Here is an 18,919-nt window from a genome sequence, read left to right on the forward strand (position 1 = left end):
ATACAACAATACAACAAGATCCATGTATACAGTACAATGGCATACAGCAGACTGTAAGTATCAGATATGCTTTTCTCATAGTAGATCGACCACTGACCAAAGAGTCTTATTATCTCACACTTTTCACAGTTTTCATCAGAAATTCAAAAGTCACAGCAGTTGGCAACATGGAAAAATGCAATTTTCACAGAAATATGTGTGTGTGTGTGGGGGGGGGGGGGGGGGGGGGGGGGGCAGGGGGGGGGGTGTTACAACAAGTGGTCACATGGTCAAAATAAACAGTGTGGCTCAGCAGGTGGTTGACATCAAGTATGCTGAAGGTATCAACAGGACAGAAATGGCGTGAGCAGCACTAAAATGGACATACAAACTACGACAACATGTAATAATACTGAATCAGGTAAAAACATACAGATGTATTTGGTATTGGATAGTAGTTACACAGATCATGTTGTTAATAATGAAAACTATTTTTCTGAGTGTATTAACTTAAAAGAGCCTGTGAATGCAAAAATTGCAGATGGTAAAGTTTTGCAAACTACAAAAATTGGGAATATAATTGTTATTTTCAGTTTATTATGCAATGATATGAACTGAAATGACATGTGTATATTACACAAACATGGAGAGAAATTAGACTGACTTTTTCAAAGTGACAGAAAAACATAAAATTGTTAGTTACAGGCAACATCTCAAAATTTTTTGGGTAGGACTAAAAATTACTTGCAGTTGCTTTGAAAGAAGGTGAACTGGACAAAATGACACACAGATTTTATTGAAGAGAGATCAATGTAAATAGTATGAGCAGTAAGGATAGTATGTCATAAGACAAATGGCATCATACTCTCGGACATTTAAATTTTAACAATTTGAAAATATTGTGTAAACATCAGTTAGCAGATGGACTGCCATTAAATTTAGAATGAGACTTTACAAAGTGTAAAGTTTGTATTGAAAATAAATTGCACAATTTGCCTTCCAAAATGGACCTGGCTCAGCTCGTGGTTCATATGGAGAAAGATACTACCTCACTTTTGTTGATGATTGCTTTGTGGAATATGTTAACGAAACTGAATTTTTAAATGCTAAAACTACTAAGAAATTCAGAAGTCAAGAAGGGAAGAAATATTTAAATTCAGATACATATTAGCTTATAAGGCAGAAAGAATCATTTTACAATACTATGAAAAGGATAGTTGCTACTCACCATGTAGTGGAGATGCTGAGTCACAGAATGGCACAACAAAAAGACTGTCACAAATAAAGCTTTCGGCAATTAAGCAACTATCCTTTTTATAATACTGTTACATTATATCCTAGATTTTCCATTGAAAGAATCATTTTAAATGGGTGTCCTCCTTATGTATATCAATTATATGGTGCATCTGAAAGATAAAACATGTTGATCATGGGTATATTGATCATGGATACACCATGACACCTGTTATCTGAGGTAATAGAAATAGGATAAGTAGTTTGTGCAGGTGCTTATCTTAAAAACAGAACTTTAACTAGCACTATTGAAAGGAAAACTCCATATCTGATATTGCTTGGGAAGAAACCTAATGTTAAACTTTGTAATTGTTATGGAATTAGGTTTTTGTACATGCACCAGAACAACAGAGAAAGTAAAAGTTGGATTGCAAAGCAGCTCTGGGAATTTTAATAGGCTAGAGTGAAGTTGGATACAGAGTACTGATGAGCAATAAAGTTATCATTACCACACTTGTTGATATTGTGGAGTGAGCATCATGTGTATTGAAGTTTCAGGACCTTAATTTGGGGAGTGAACATTTTAGTGATTCTGAGCACAAAAGCTTAAGACACTTGTAAAGCAAGATTATTTGTAAGGGACTTTCAACAAAAAGAAATTGTTGATGATATTTATTCACCAGTTGCTATAACGCAAACACTGAATCTTTTGTGGTCACACTGTTATCAAAAGTGCTTAATTGTAGCACAAATGTATGTACAGATTGCATTTTTAAATGCTAAAATTTTTTTAGAAATTTATGTAAAACAACCTCCAGGGTACGAGGACAAAACTGGCACTGTCTGTAAGATATTTAAAGCATTACGTGGTTTCAGAGAGAGTCTTAGAGCTTGGTATGATTGTTTCGATGAGCTTTTAAAAAGTCTAGGTTTTAAAAGAAATAAATATGAAAGGAGTGAAAGAGGAAGCCACCTGGTAGAATTTTGCATGGAGCACAATTTAGTCACCAGTAACACTTGGTTTGAGAATCACAAACTAAGGTTGTACACATGGAAGAGACCTGTAGACACCGGAAGGTTTCAGATAGACTATATAATTATAAGGCAGAGATTTAGGAACCAGATTTTAAATTGTAAGACATTTCCAGGGGCAGATGTGAACTCTGGCCACAATGTGTTGGTTATGTACAGTAGATTAAAAGTGAATAAATTGGAAAAAGGTAGGAAATTAAGGACCTGGATAAGCTGAAAGAACCAGAGGTTGTTTAGAGTTTCAGGGTGAGCATAAGTCAATGGTTGACTAGAACAGGGGAAAGGAATACGGTAGAAGATGAATGGATAGCTTTAAGAGATGAAATAGTGAAGGCAGCAGAGGATCAAATAGGTAAAAAAATAAGGTCTTGTAGAAATCCTTGGATAACACAGGAGATGTTTAATTTAAAGGATGAAAGGAGAAAATATAAAAATGCACCAAATGAAGCAGGCGAAAGGGAATCCAAACATCTAAAAAATTAGAGTGACAGGGAGTGCAAAATGGTTAAACAGGAATGGCTAGAGGACAATTGTAAGATTTAGAAGCATGCATCATTAGGGGAGAAGAAAGATGGATGAAACTGTTTGTATGGACACACAACAACAAGGTCTTTAGCACCCATGTGGAAACAGATTGAGATGAGTGTCAGTAAAGTACACAAGACAGGAAGATAAAACAGCATGTAAAACACAGGTAAAAAAGCTGGGAAACAATGGTTGTACCCACACAGAAGCACAGAATGAAGTGCTGCATCAGTAGTAAAACATTAATGACACAGGAAGAAAGTGGTATAAGGAGCTAAAACAATATAGCAGATGGATGTGGCTGCCTGCCTTCAAGAAGAAAAAGAGGAACCAGCCACTCTGCAACACATTAAAACCTGTAGCCTAAAACTTTAGGCTAGAGTCCAGACACAACAGCTAAAATAGAGGGCATTGGCTAAAATAAAGGGCATATCCCCACCAATATTTGCTTCTGCCCTTGCATCATGGAATAAAATGCACTCCATTAAAATATGGCAGATAAAGATGTGCATACCACAAGCATCACAAAACAGAGGATAAACAGAGGATCCTCTTGCCATAGTAAAAAGCTATGTGTGAGAGGGCAGTGCCCAATTCAAAGATGCATGACGGTCACTTCATTCTACCTGAGCAACTGGCATGAGGAATGCTACAGCTGGGTTGTTGGCTAAACCAACTGCAGCTTATTGGCCATCACTGCCAGCCACTCCTCATCCCACAACTGCATGCACTTCCTGTGTAGTGCAGAAATGACTGCCTGCAAAAGAATATGACACTGTGCCACATTCTATCCTCTGCAGGCCTCCTGGGCAGCCCAATTGGCCTACTCATTGCCCCATATCCCTACATGACCTAGCACCCAGTCTCTGCACAGAGACATGGTATGGGGTTTGTTCTGAATGCCCCAGTGGCCAACTGAATCCCTTCATGGTGCACCATGTCCAACATCTGTAAATAGACCCATACACTGTGCACCCATAATTGAGCCGAGGTCGCACAAATACCCTGTAAAACCAAAGCAGACAAGTCCTGTCAGCTCCCCATGTACTGTGGCTAAGACATTTAAATATATTGAGAGCCTTAAGCAACTGTTTCTTCAGGTGCTTAAGATGCAGCAACCATACAGTTGCAATCAAATTTGAGGTCCAAAAACCTCATTGTGTCTTTAAAATTAAGAACAGTGTCCCTCATCCTCAACTCAGAAAAGTTTAAAATGAAATGAGAACAACTACAAAGAACACATATAGACTTCTTGGTTCAAAACTTAAAACCACTTTTCTGTGCCCTCATTGCAGGGCTGAAAGAAGAGCAAAACACTGAGAAGTCATCCACAAACAAAGAACACTGGACAAGACTGTGCACTACTGATGGAATGCTATTGATAGCTATAGCAATGACAGTTACACTTAAAACACTACCTTGAGGGACACCATTCTCCTGCTCAAAATGATCAGACAGGATGTCACCAACTCAGTGTCATAAATACAGTGGTGAGAGAAAGGACCAAAAAAAATTGGGAAGACAACCACAAAAATCCCCTTTATGAAGCTGTTCAAGGATAAGATTCCTCCAGATAGTATTGTAGGCCTTCTCGATGTCAAAAAATATACTTAAAAGGTGATGCCAGTGTGGAAAGCCCGTTATATTGCTGCCTCCAGGAGGCCAGGTTATCAAAGGTGGAGCGATACCTCCTGAACCCATCCTGAAAGTGACTAAGGAGTTGCCTGGATTCTAAGACCCAGGCAAGGCAGTGGTTGACCATCTGCTCCAAGGTTTTTTCCATGCATCTAGTGAGGTAAGCACTACAATAACTACTTGAACATGTTCGGTCTTTCCCAGGTTTTAAAAGAGGAATAAAAATGGCCTCACACCATGAGTCGGGAAAGTGACCTGATGCCCAAATGTTTGAACTGGGCTAGCAGCCAATCTGCCCTACAGAGCATCTGTCATGGCAGTTTCCTTTTGGGTTCCACCCTATCTGGCAAGTGCTTGCAGACTGGGAAGTAATCACTGCCATGCAAGTCGGCAACAATTTCCCATTGAGCCATGTGAGCAAGGTCTGGAGATAAAAGTGAGAGATTGATGGCAGAGAATGACCCTGTTACAGTGCAGAAGTTCCTGCTCTGTCCCATATTTAGCAAATATGCACATGACAAAGTGAGAAGCCTCTCAACTGTTCTATCCCTGGGACAGGTAGTTGCAGACCCCCCAAGCACATTGTGTGCATTAAAATCATCACAGTGGATCAAGGGGGGGGGGGGGGGGCGGTATGTAAGAAGATCATTTAGAGCCTCTTCATCGAACACATCATATGGCAGCAGGTAAAGGCAACATATTGTCAATGGATGACACAAGGTCACTGATATGGCAACTGCTTGTATAGTCGTTGTAAGGGAGAGAGGTGAGGAGCGGTAGTTGGTACTGATGAAAATACCTACTTCTCCTCTATCTCTCTCCACACTCAGATCTTCCTTTTTGAGGAGTACATAGCCCCAAAGCTCAGTGGTATATGACATATGGAAATTACTCTCCTGCAGACACAGACATGGTGGTCTACCCTGAGATAGTAAACAAAGTTCCTCCACTTGCATCCTGAACCCCTGCAAATTTCACTGAAGTATGGGATCCATCTATCACTGGCATCACATCTTCATCCTGTCTCTCTGCTGGGGCAGGGAAACTGCAGTGGGTGGAGGTTCTGTTTTGGGGTGAGATGACTGTCCCACACATACCTCATACTCCATCAGCTCTGAGGAAGAGTCAGATGAAACATCAGGTAGAATCACATTGACATGGTCAGATTGTTTACCACTTGATTTTACCTGCTCTTGTTGCTTTACCGTAGCTTTTTGTGGTTTTGTGGTCTTTTCTGGGGCTGGAGTAGGAGTGGTAATGGGCGTGCTGGGCTTCTGAACAGCCTCAGCCATTGGAGGTGCCTCAGGCTCCCCCAAGTTGGTCTCTGTACCCTTCATCTGCTGTTGTGGAGGGAGGGGGGGGGCTACAGGTATTGGAACACTTGCTGCCTTGCAAGTGCTCTGACATGTGCAGATGTCAGCGCCAACATTTGCCACCTCCGTTTGTGTAAAGGCTTCAGCTTTTGGACTAGGCTTCTGAAGCATGGACACAAAATATGTAGCAAATGTGGAAGGCTGCATGGACTTGTAGATCTTTTTGGTCTCATAGGGGATAAACTTGTTTTTATTTCCTGTGCTTTGCATTCTTCTAGAAATATTCTGCAATCCCTACTCCAAAGAGAGTGGTGTCCAGAGCTATTGATATATTTGGCTGGAGACAAGCAACCAACTCCTTCCTGAGTGGCCACATCTCAGTTGTCACACATCACTTCTCCTTTACATCCTAGGTTTGTATGCCCAAACCACTGGCATTTAAAATGGCAAATTGGGAATGGGACATATGGCTACATGTTTAGATGAAGAAAGCCTGCCTTGACATGCTCTGGGAGTTTGGGGGTGTTGAAGGTAAGAATGAAGGAGTCAGATTTCACCAAGTTTCCAGCCACCCATTTCATAACATTCTGAAGATCCACAATTTGCCCCAGGGCCCACTCACTCTTCAGTTCTGCAATTGGTTGATTAATGAAGTCCCTACATGCTACAACACCTTTGCTGAAGTTGAAAGTGCTGTGGAGCTCTCTATCAATGGCATATTCGCCCAGGCACTTAGCCAGACCCTGTAGGTTAACAGCTTTTTGGGAACTGGATGCTTCAACCAACAGTGTCCCATTTCGCAACTGCTTTACAAATTTTTAAGTCACAGCAATTCCTTCTAAACCCTTCTGCGTTTAAAAAGGCAGGACTTTCTTGAAACTTCTGTCTTTCCTCTTTATTACTATAAATACATTCTTATTACTAGCCTATGTTCTGTTCCTCTTTACTGCTGTGTGCTGCCTTACTCTCACATCTTTTGGGCTGGCTATGCAAGTCCTTTTATTAGTTGGGGTGTTAGAACCTTCCAGGTGCCCACTCTTTCTGCTGGGAGGAGGAAAAGAAGATTTTGGAGGATCTGTTTTGGTCCCATGAACAGCTAGGGAAATCAGGATCTACTCAGACAGAGCCCCACATGCCTGAGTAACCATTATACAGCTGAGGTTTGGCAGGGTCCCCAGAGGTTGCACACTAATTACTGTTCCACCTCAATAGCCATGCATCCCATCAGCATGCAGCACACCTTGAGACTGAGAGGTTTGTCATAGAGGTTTATTCTGTCCTTGCGATCCAGGTGGTCAAGCCAAGATTCCCATTCCCTGGGACACACAATGTTCCACCACCACACTGCACAGTGGTCACTGAAGTATGCCCAGAGCTTATGGTGACAGGGGACTGGTGACACTTGCCAGTCCCCAGCTCAGGAACCCCGGGATCATCATGACCATACCCAGTAAATGAATGTTACGCCTCTGAGGACAGGAAAAGTAAAGAGGGCTTTGGAGAATACATATATCAAGAGGTCAGATGGAAAACCATTCCTAAGCAAAGAAGGGGAAGCTGAAAGGTGTAAGAAATACACTGAGGTTCTATACATGAGAGAGATGAACTTATAGGCAATATTATAGAAATGGAAGAAGATGTAGATAAAGATGAGATGGGAGATATGATACTCCAAGAAGAAAGTGACAGAACACTGAAAGGATAAGTTGAAACGAGGCCCTGGGAGTAGACAATATTCCATCAGAACTATTGATAGCCTTGGTAGAGCCAGCCACAGCAAAACTGTTCCATCTAATGTGCAAGATGAACACAACAGGCAAAATATCTTCAGACTTGAAGAGAAATGTAATAATTCCAACTCCAAAGAAAGCAGAAGCTGACAGATGTGAAAATTACTGAACTATCAGTTCAGTAAATCACAGTTGCAAAACAACTAACCTTAATTCTGTACAGAAGAATGGAGAAACTGGTAGAAGCTGACCTTGGAGAAGATCAGTTTGGATTCCGGAAAAACATCAGAACATGCAAGACAATATTGACCCATGACTCATCTTAAAAGATAACTTAAGGAAAGGCAAAACTAAGTTTATAGCTCTAGTACATTTAGAGATGGGATGTAGCTGTGGTCTAGGGGTAGCGTCTTTGATTCATAATCAAAACGTCTTCGGTCACGGGTTCGATCCCTGCCACTGCCTAAATTTTGATAAATAATCAGCATTGGCCGCCGAAGACTTCCGGCATAAGAAGTCAGCCTCATTCTGCCAACGGCCTTGTCAAAGAGGGCGGAGGAGCGGATAGAGGTTCAGGGCACTCTCTTGTCCTAGGGGTGGGAAATTGCCCCTAAAGGCGGAAGAATCAGCAATGATCAACAACATGAGGATGCAGAAGGCAATGGAAACCACTGCATTAAAGACACGTAACGTGTATCCACAGGACATGTGGACTGTAGTTGAAGAAGTGTCATGATGATCTCTCCATTGGCAAAAGAATCCGGAATAGTCCCCCATTCGGATCTCCGAGAGGGGACTGCCAAGGGGGAGGTTACCATGAGAAAAAGATTGAGTAATCAACAAAAGGATAATGTTCTACAAGTCGGGGCGTGGAATGTCAGAAGCTTGAACGTGGTAGGGAAACTAGAAAATCTGAAAAGGGAAATGCAAAGGCTCAATCCAGATACAGTAGGGGTCAGTGAAGTGAAGTGGAAGGAAGACAAGGATTTCTGGTCAGATGAGTATCGGGTAATATCAACAGCAGCAGAAAATGGTATAACAGGTGTAGGATTCGTTATGAATAGGAAGGTAGGGCAGAGGGTGTGTTACTGTGAACAGTTCAGTGACCGGGTTATTCTAATCAGAATCGACAGCAGACCAACACCGACAATGATAGTTCAGGTATACATGCTGACGTCGCAACCTGAAGATGAACAGATAGAGAAAGTGTATGAGGATGACCGGGTTATTCTAATCAGAATCGACAGCAGACCAACACCGACAATGATAGTTCAGGTATACATGCTGACGTCGCAACCTGAAGATGAACAGATAGAGAAAGTGTATGAGGATATTGAAAGGGTAATGCACTATGTAAAGGGGGACGAAAATCTAATAGTCATAGGCAACTGGAATGCAGTTGTAGGGGAAGGAGTAGATGAAAAGGTTACAGGAGAATATGGGCTTGGGACAAGGAATGAAAGAGGAGAAAGACTAATTGAGTTCTGTAATAACCGGTTTCAGGCACTGTCTCTAGCTGAGCCAGATGCAGCTGCCTGCCCTGTTTCAGAGGATCATTCTCAGCCTTCAAGGTCCGGGCAATCGCAGAGGGTGGGCTTACTGGTAGTTGGGAGCTCCAATGTTAGGCGCGTAATGGGGCCCTTAGGGATACGGCGGCTAAGGAGGGGAAGAAATCCAGTGTGCACTCCGTGTGCATTCCGGGAGGAGTCATTCCTGATGTGGAAAGGGTCCTTCCGGATGCCATGAAGAGCACAGGGTGCAGCCAGCTGCAGGTGGTGGCACATGTCGGCACTAATGACGTGTGTCGCTTTGGATCTGAGGAAATTCTCTCTGGATTCCAGCGGCTATCTGATTTGGTGAAGGCTGCCGGTCTTGCTTACGAGATGAAGGCAGAGCTCACCATCTGCAGCATTGTTGACAGAACCGACTGCAGACCTTTGGTGCAGAGCCGGGTGGAGGGTCTGAATCAGAGGCTCAGACGGTTTTGCGACCGTATTGGCTGCAGATTCCTTGACTTGCGCCATAGGGTGGTGGGGTTTCGGGTTTCGCTGAATAGGTCAGGAGTTCACTACACTCAGCTGGTGGCTACACGGGTAGCGGAGGCTGTGTGGCGTGGACTGGGCAGTTTTTTAGGTTAGAAGGCCACGGGAAAGTACGGGGTGGGCTGCAATGTCAAAGGGTGCATGGCAATTACAGGACGTGCTTGGATCAAGGAACAGTCGGAATTATAGTTGTAAATTGTTGTAGTTGCACTGGAAAAGTCCCTGAGCTTCAAGCGCTAATAGAAAGCACAGAAGCTGATATTGTTATAGATACAGAAAGCTGGCTAAAGCCTGAAATAAGTTCTGCAGAAATTTTTACAAAGTCTCAGACGGTGTTCAGGAAAGATAGATTAGGCAGAATTGGTGGTGGAGTGTTTGTGTCTGTCAGTAGTGGTTTATCTTGTAGTGAAGTCGAAGTAGATACTCCGTGCGAATTGGTATGGGTGGAGGTTATACTTAACAGCTGAATTAAATTAATAATTGGCTCCTTCTACCGACCCCCAGACTCCGATGATACAGTTGCGGAACAGTTCAGAGAAAGTTTGAGTCTCGTAACAAATAAATACCCCACTCATACGGTTATAGTTGGTGGGGACTTCAACCTACCCTCGGTATGTTGGCAAAAATATTTGTTCAAAACCGGTGGTAGGCAGAAAACGTCTTCCGAGATTGTCCTAAATGCATTCTCCGAAAATTATTTCGAGCAGTTAGTCCACGAACCCACGCGAATTGTAAATGGTTGCGAAAACACACTTGACCTCTTGGCCACAAACAATCCAGAGCTGATAGAGAGCATCATGACTGATACCGGGATTAGTGATCACAAGGTCATTGTAGCTAGGCTCAATACCATTTCTTCCAAATCCATCAGAAACAAACGCAAAATAATTTTATTTAAAAAAGCGGATAAAGTGCCACTAGAAGCCTTCCTAAAAGACAATTTCCATTCCTTCCGAACTGACTATGCGAATGTAGACGAGATGTGGCTCAAATTCAAAGATATAGTAGCAACAGCAATTGAGATATTCATACCTCATAAATTGGTAAGAGATGGAACGGATCCCCCGTGGTACACAAAAAAGGTCCGAACGCTGTTGCAGAGGCAACGGAAAAAGCATGCGAAGTTCAGAAGAACGCGAAATCCTGAAGATGGGCTAAAATTTACAGACGCGCGAAATTTGGCACGTACTTCGATGCGAGATGCCTTTAATAGGTTCCACAACGAAACATTGTCTCGAAATTTGGTAGAAAATCCGAAGAAATTCTGGTCGTATGTAAAGTACACAAGCGGCAAGACGCAGTCAATACCTTCGCTGCGCAGTGCCGATGGTACTGTTATCGACGACTGTGCCGCTAAAGCGGAGTTATTGAACGCAGTTTTCCGTAATTCCTTCACCAGGGAAGACGAATGGAATATTCCAGAATTTGAAACACGAACATCTGCTAGCATGAGTTTCTTAGAAGTAGATATCTTAGGGGTTGCGAAGCAACTCAAATCGCTTGATACGGGCAAGTCTTCAGGTCCAGATTGTATACAAATTAGGTTCCTTTCAGATTACGCTGATACTATAGCTCCCTACTTAGCACTCATATACAACCGCTCGCTCACCGATAGATCTGTACCTACAGATTGGAAAATTGCGCAGGTCGCACCAGTGTTCAAGAAGGGTAGTAGGAGTAATCCATTTAACTACAGACCTATATCATTGACGTCGGTTTGCAGTAGGGTTTTGGAGCATATACTGTATTCAAACATTATGAATCACCTCGAAGGGAACGATCTATTGACACGTAATCAGCATGGCTTCAGAAAACATCGCTCTTGTGCAACGCAGCTAGCTCTTTATTCGCACGAAGTAATGGCCGCTATCGACAGGGGATCTCAAGTTAATTCTGTATTTCTAGATTTCCGGAAAGCTTTTGACACCGTTCCTCACAAGCGACTTCTAATCAAGCTGCGGAGCTATGGGGTATCATCTCAGTTGCGCGACTGGATTCGTGATTTCCTGTCAGGAAGGTCGCAGTTCGTAGTAATAGACGGCAAATCATCGAGTAAAACTGAAGTGATATCAGGTGTTCCCCAGGGAAGCGTCCTGGGACCTCTGCTGTTCCTGATCTATATAAATGACCTGGGTGACAATCTGAGCAGTTCTCTTAGATTGTTCGCAGATGATGCTGTAATTTACCATCTAGTAAGGTCATCCGAAGACCAGTATCAGTTGCAAAGCGATTTAGAAAAGATTGCTGTATGGTGTGTCAGGTGGCAGTTGACGCTAAATAACGAAAAATGTGAGATGATCCACATGAGTTCCAAAAGAAATCCGTTGGAATTCGATTACTCGATAAATAGTACAATTCTCAAGGCTGTCAATTCAACTAAGTACCTGGGTGTTAAAATTACGAACAACTTCAGTTGGAAGGACCACATAGATAATATTGTGGGGAAGGCGAGTCAAAGGTTGCGTTTCATTGGCAGGACACTTAGAAGATGCAACAAGTTCACTAAAGAGACAGCTTACACTACACTCGTTCGTCCTCTGTTAGAATATTGCTGCACGGTGTGGGATCCTTACCAGGTGGGATTGACGGAGGACATCGAAAGAGTGCAAAAAAGGGCAGCTCGTTTTGTATTATCATGTTATAGGGGAGAGAGTGTGGCAGATATGATACATGAGTTGGGATGGAAGTCATTACAGCATAGACGTTTTTCGTCGCGGCGAGACCGTTTTACGAAATTTCAGTCACCAACTTTCTCTTCTGAATGCGAAAATATTTTGTTGGGCCCAACCTACATAGGTAGGAATGACCATCAAAATAAAATACGAGAAATCAGAGCTCGAACAGAAAGGTTTAGGTGTTCGTTTATCCCGCTCGCTGTTCGGGAGTGGAATAGTAGAGAGATAGTATGATTGTGGTTCGATGAACCCTCTGCCAAGCACTTAAATGTGAATTGCAGAGTAGTCATGTAGATGTAGATGTAGAAGTTACAGCTAGTAATAGCGACTACCCTGTTCAAGAATCACAAGAGGAGGAGGTATACTTGGAAAAGGCCAGGAGATACGGGAATTAGATTACATCATGGTCAGACAGAGATTCCGAAATCAGATACTGGATTGTAAGGCGTACCCAGGAGCAGATATAGACTCAGATCACAATATAGTAGTGATGAAGAGTAGGCTGAAGTTCAAGACATTAGTCAGGAAGAATCAATGCGCAAAGAAGTGGGATACGGAAGTTCTAAGGAATGACGAGATACGTTTGAAGTTCTCTAACGCTATAGATACAGCAATAAGAATAGTGCAGTAGGCAGCACTGTTGAAGAGGAATGGGCATCTCTAAAAAGGGCCATCACAGAAGTTGGGAAGGAAAACATAGGTACAAAGAAGGTAGCTGCAAAGAAACCATGGGTAACAGAAGAAATAATTCTGTTGATTGATGAAAGGAGGAAGTACAAACATGTTCCGGGAAAATCAGGAATACAGAAATACAAGTCACTGAGGAATGAAATAAATAGGAAGTGCAGGGAAGCTAAGACGAAATGGCTGCAGGAAAAAAGGGAAGACATCGAAAAAGATACGATTGTCGGAAGGACAGACTCAGCATACAGGAAAATCAAAACAACCTTTGGTGTCATTAAAAGCAACGGTGGTAACATTAAGAGTGCAACGGGAATTCCACTGTCAAATGCTGAGGAGAGAGAGCAGATAGGGGGAAAGAATACATTGAAAGCCTCTATGAGGGTGAAGATTTGTCTGATGTGATAGAAGAAGAAACAGGAGTAGATTTAGAAGAGATAGGGGATCCAGTATTAGAATCGGAATTTAAAAGAGCTTTGGAGGACTTACGGTTAAATAAGGCAGAAGGGATAGATAACATTCCATCAGAATTTCTAAAATCATTAGGGGAATTGGCAACAAAATGACTATTCATGTTGGTGTGTAGAATATATGGGTCTGGCGACATACCATCTGACTTTCGGAAAAGCATCATCCATACAATTCCGAAGATGGCAAGAGCTGACAAGTGCGAGAATTATCGCACAATCAGCTTAACAGCTCATGCATTGAAGCTGTTTACAAGAATAATATACAGAAGAATGGAAAAGAAAATTGAGAATGCGCTAGGTCACGATCAGTTTGGCTTTAGGAAAAGTAAAGGCATGAGAGAGGCAATTCTGACATTACGGCTAATAATGGAAGCAAGGCTAAAGAAAAATAAAGACATGTTCATAGGATTTGTCAATCTGGAAAAAGCATTCGACAATATAAAATGGTGCAAGCTGTTCGAGATTCTGAAAAAAGTAGGGGTAAGCTATAGGGAGAGACGGGTCATACACAATATGTACAACAACCAAGAGGGAATAATAAGAGTGGACGATCAAGAACAAAGTGCTCATATTAAGAAGGGTGTAAGACAAGGCTGTAGCCTTTCACCCCTACTCTTCAATCTGTACATCGAGGAAGCAATGATGGAAATAAAAGAAAGGTTCAGGAGTGGAATTAAAATACAAGGTGAAAGGATATCAATGATACGATTTGCTGATGACATTGCTATCCTGAGTGAAAGTGAAGAAGAATTAAATGATCTGCTGAACGGAATGAACAGTCTAATGAGTACACAGTATGATTTGAGAGTAAATCGGAGAAAGATGAAGGTAATGAGAAGTAGTAGAAATGAGAACAGTGAGAAACTTAACATCAGGATTGGTGGTCACTAAGTCAATGAAGTTAAGGAATTCTGCTACCTAGGCAGTAAAATAACCAATAATGGATGGAGCAAGGAGGACATCAAAAGCAGACTCACTATGGCAAAAAAGGCATTTCTGGCCAAGAGAAGTCTACTAATATCAAATACCGGCCTTAATTTGAGGAAGAAATTTCTGAGGATTTACGTCTGTAGTACAGCATTGTATGGTAGTGAAACATGGACTGTGGGAAAACCGGAACAGAAGAGAATAGAAGCATTTGAGATGTGGTGCTATAGACGAATGTTGAAAATTTGGTGGACTGATAAGGTAAGGAATGAGGAGATTCTACGCAGAATCGGAGAGGAAAGGAATATGTGGAAAACACTGATAAGGAGAAGGGACAGGATGATAGGACATATGCTAAGACATGAGGGAATGACTTCCATGGTACTAGAGGGAGCTGTAGAGGGCAAAAACTGAAAACTGTAGAGGAAGACAGAGATTGGAATACATCCAGCAAATAATTGATGACCAACAAAAAAAAAATATTTAGAGAAAGTGTTTGACAACATTGGCTGGAATACTCTCTTTGAAATTCTGAAGGTAGCAGGAGTAAAATAAAGGAGTGAAAGGCTATTTACAACTTGTACAGAAACCAGATTGCAGTTATAAGAGTCAAGAGACATAAAGAGGAAGCAATGATTGAGAAGGGAATGAGATAGGGTTCCAGCCTGCCCCCGACATTATTCAATCTGTACACTGAGTAAGCAATAAAGGAAAACAAAGAAATATTTGGAGTAGGAATTGAAGTTTAGGGAGAAGAAATAAAAATGTTGGGGTTTGCCAATGACATTGTAATTCTGTCAGAGACAGCAAAGGACTTGGAAGATCGGTTGAACATAATGGACCGTACCTTGAAAGATGGACATGAGATGAAAGTCAACAAAAGCAATGGGATGTAGTTGAATTAAATAATATAACACTTAGGGAATTAGATAAGGTAATAAGACACTTAAAGTAGTAGATAAGTTTTGCTATTTGGGCAGTAAAATAATTCATGGTGGCCAAAGAACAGAGGATGTAAAATGTATACTGGCGATGGCAAAAAACACATTTCTGAAGAAAAGTTTTTTGACATTGAATATAGATTTAGGTGTTAGGAAGTATTTTCTGAAAATATTTGTCTGGAGTGTAGCTATGTGTGGAAGTGAAACATGGACAACATACAAAAAGAGAATAGAAGCTTTTGAAATGTGGTGCTACAGAAGAATGCTGAAGATTAGATGGGTAGATCACATAAATAATGAGGAGGCACTGAATAGAATTGGGGAGAAAAGGAATTTGTAGCACAACCTAACTAAAAGAAAAATCAGTTGATAAAACACATTCAGAAACATAGGGGATTACCAATTCATTATTGGAGGAAGTATGGGATGCAAAAATCATAGATGATTACAGTAAGATGAATACAGTAAGGAGATTCAGAAGGATGTAAGTTGCAGTAGTTACTCTGAGATGAAGAGGCTTGTACAGATTGCAGTGGATTAGAGAGCTGCAAGAACTAGTCTTTAGACTGAAGACCACAGAATAACAACAACAAATATGATTAACACCTGTATGTACTGATAACTGCAAATTATGTTATCTATGTAATTGTGTTTGTTGATTTGCTAATTTGTAGTAAAAGTGGAAGGATAGTGCACAAGAAATCAATAATCTGTTACCCAAGTGATTTCAAATGAAAGACTTAAGTGAAGTAAAGAATTATATGTGTGTTGTCTGATCCTGTAGCCATAATCAATCAAGACACAAAGAAATTACATGTAGCTGCTAGTAGACATTAATTTACATCAATTGGAAAGTTGAAAATTTGTGCTGCATTTTCAGCAAGAGACCCAGGTTCAAATCCTGGTCTAGCACAAATTTTCAATTTTCCCCATTGATGGAAATAAACATTAATTATATGCTATATGTCCTAATTCATTTGTATCTTGAAGTAATAAATTATCTCAGGATAAATATTGACAATAATTAGGCAAAAAATATAATGACTTTTAGTCAGGAAAGCTGTAATGCACCTCTAATTAAGAAATATTAGATTAAACATTGAAAGTTGTACAGTACAACAATAGAAGTTAACCTGAAATTAGAACCAGCACAAGATGCAAGCCATGATATTCAGTACAGGAACTTTACAGATGCCATTCTGTATATTATCTCAGGAACACAGATGGACGTAAGTTGCAGTGTAAACTGTTTGAGTAGGTTTCAAAATTGTTACAATGATACTCACTTTAAGTTTGCTTTGTGAGTACTGAAATATTTATATCAAACATAAGTTTGAAGTTAAAATATAGAAATACAAAAAATAGTGATCTCTTAAATTGTTTTGTAGATGTGGATTAGGCAGGTGACTGAGTAGATTGTAAATCTAGATCAGGTTATGTAACTAGATTATTTAGAAATGTAATATTTTGCAAATCTAAGAAACTTTTAAGTTTTACTGAGTATGTAGCATTGTCAGAAGCTGTCGCTGAGATTCAGTTAATTCTGGTTATTTTGAATCTTTTTGATGCAAAGTGTGATGAACCTGTTAGAAGTATATGAAGACAGCACATGAAGTCAGTATTGAAAGATATGGTAACTTTACTAAAAAATTCAAAGTATATTCACGTACATAACCATTTTGTAAATGACTGTTATATGAGCGGAGTTATGCCCATGTGTAAAATAGATCCAGAAAACAATGTAGCAGATACTTTTACCAAATCTTGGAGCAAGGTTAAGTCTGTAAAATTTTGAGACTTGTCAAATGTAATTTTATTGCAATAAAAATGTATGGAGGTAGGTCTGTTGGAAAGTAGTATATTTATACATGTCAGCGATGTGCAGAAGTTTCTCAACAACGAGTGTACATGTGAATATGGCAGTCAGCCAGTTCTATGCCATAAATGTGTTAACAGAGTAAAGATATATGTACTTTGTATTTATATTGGTGGTGATAAATATTCTTAACAATGTCCTTTTAAGAAAATAATTAAGTGATGTTAAAAATTATTAAGTGATGTTAAAAAGTGATTATTAAGTGATGTTAAAAATACATTTCTTTTTGTACGCTTACTATTGATCATCTTTATTAACTTCTCCATTTACTGAATAATGAGTATAAATGAAAGAATATTTACACAGAAGTAATCAAAAACTGAAAACTATCAATGCAAAACTAAAGGCAATATAGGAATTAAAAAATAAATTATGAATATAAAACACACCAATGTATCACATTCTATATTATTTGTGTATGTCATATTCTCCAGTACTATACAACAACATTAGTGTGTTACAAACTGTGTTGACAGGCTGGTCTGGCAGGCAGCTGCAGCTGTTGTACCTGGATGAGACACCGCCACTGTGCAGTTGGACACGTGGGCGCCGCTGCTCAGATGCCGACAACTGTGCCATGCTGTGCTGTGGCCGTGGTTTCCATACCATACGCAGGCCCCTAGCACACAAGTGTCGATGCCATTGGTTGCACGAGCGGCTGCTGTGTGACTGGTGCCGCCACAGCCGCACCTCCTACTTCTGCGAGTAATCATCTGTCACAATGGCGCATCTCCAAAAGTTTTTTGTGTGTTGTGTGTGTGCCAAAAGCACCTGTGTCAAAATTTCTGTTCCACCGACTGAACTTCATTGTAAAGTCATTGTATGTGAAATCAGTGTCTCTAAATACAAAGAGGGTGATCAATTAATGATCCATATCAGCATGCTTTCTTTCGTACCTTGTAAAGAATGAACAGTGCTGAGGCTTCAGGTATTTTCTGATGGCTACACATTTAAATATTTTCCTGTTTCTTCCAAGCTGTAACAAACAGATAGTGGTGCTATGTGGTACTGATTAAAATAAAATTCCTATTTTGTGTGCAGAACATATATTGCTCAGCAAAAGAGATATAAAATTAGCTCATTAATAACAAGTTTTAACAATATGAGATACCACATCAGCAGCTAACCAGTCACATAATGTGTTATGCAAATGTCAGCTGTATATTTAGCACATTGCATACTGATCTGGCTGTACAATTTTTGCATAGCCGAGTAATTCTCAGTGTCAGGGAAGGGCTGGGCCAGGCATTATCCCATCAATCACATCTGTGTTACTATCTGTAACTCTGCTCACTTGCAGCAGTTTATCTGACCAAAAACAAAATAAAGAAAAGAGAGAGAAATCTCTGTTCACCAAGAAGGTGATCTTCAGTAATTATTAATTTATGAAAGGTGTACTGCAGCGGTGATAACTACAGATATGAAGAAATGAATAGAGCTGTCTTCCATGTGTAATTCAAAGACAGTCACGATTTTTCATGTAGTGTTTGTCATCGCTGAACTATAATAGCACCCGTAAGAAATCTGCAAATGAAAGTGTACACATTGTCTTTATTGAGAAACAGAAACATGCAACTTTTTATACTTCTTGGCAATGCCATGACACACTGTCACAGCTTCTATTCTAGGTGTCCAGATTTTTCAGCTGACTCACTCCAATTTAAAGAAAGAGGACATTTATACTTTATTTCCTTGGTTTGTCTAGACAAAAATTATGCCATTTACTACATTAATAAGGCTTATAACAATATTATGAAAAGGAAAGTTGCTACTCACCATATAGCAGAGATGCTGAGTTGCAGATGGGCACAACAAAAAGACTGTCACAAATAAGCTTTCGACCAGCAAAGCCTTCAATGC

At 40.5% G+C, this 18,919-nt stretch overlaps 1 protein-coding gene across 1 annotated transcript in view; it reads left to right on the forward strand.

The window, feature by feature from the left end:
- Positions 1–17,909, forward strand: part of LOC126335696 (protein Wnt-4-like) — a 134,711-nt gene extending 116,802 nt beyond the window's left edge. The window contains exon 7 of the mRNA XM_049999155.1: positions 17,536–17,909. Within this exon, the coding sequence (XP_049855112.1) occupies positions 17,536–17,768 (233 nt within the window). The 3' untranslated portion in view covers positions 17,769–17,909. The remainder of the gene's footprint in view (positions 1–17,535) is intronic.
- The last annotated feature ends 1,010 nt before the right edge of the window (positions 17,910–18,919 follow it).

Source organism: Schistocerca gregaria, chromosome 2 (genome assembly GCF_023897955.1).
Source record: "Schistocerca gregaria isolate iqSchGreg1 chromosome 2, iqSchGreg1.2, whole genome shotgun sequence".
In the NCBI taxonomy this organism is placed as follows: Eukaryota; Metazoa; Arthropoda; class Insecta; order Orthoptera; family Acrididae; genus Schistocerca; species Schistocerca gregaria.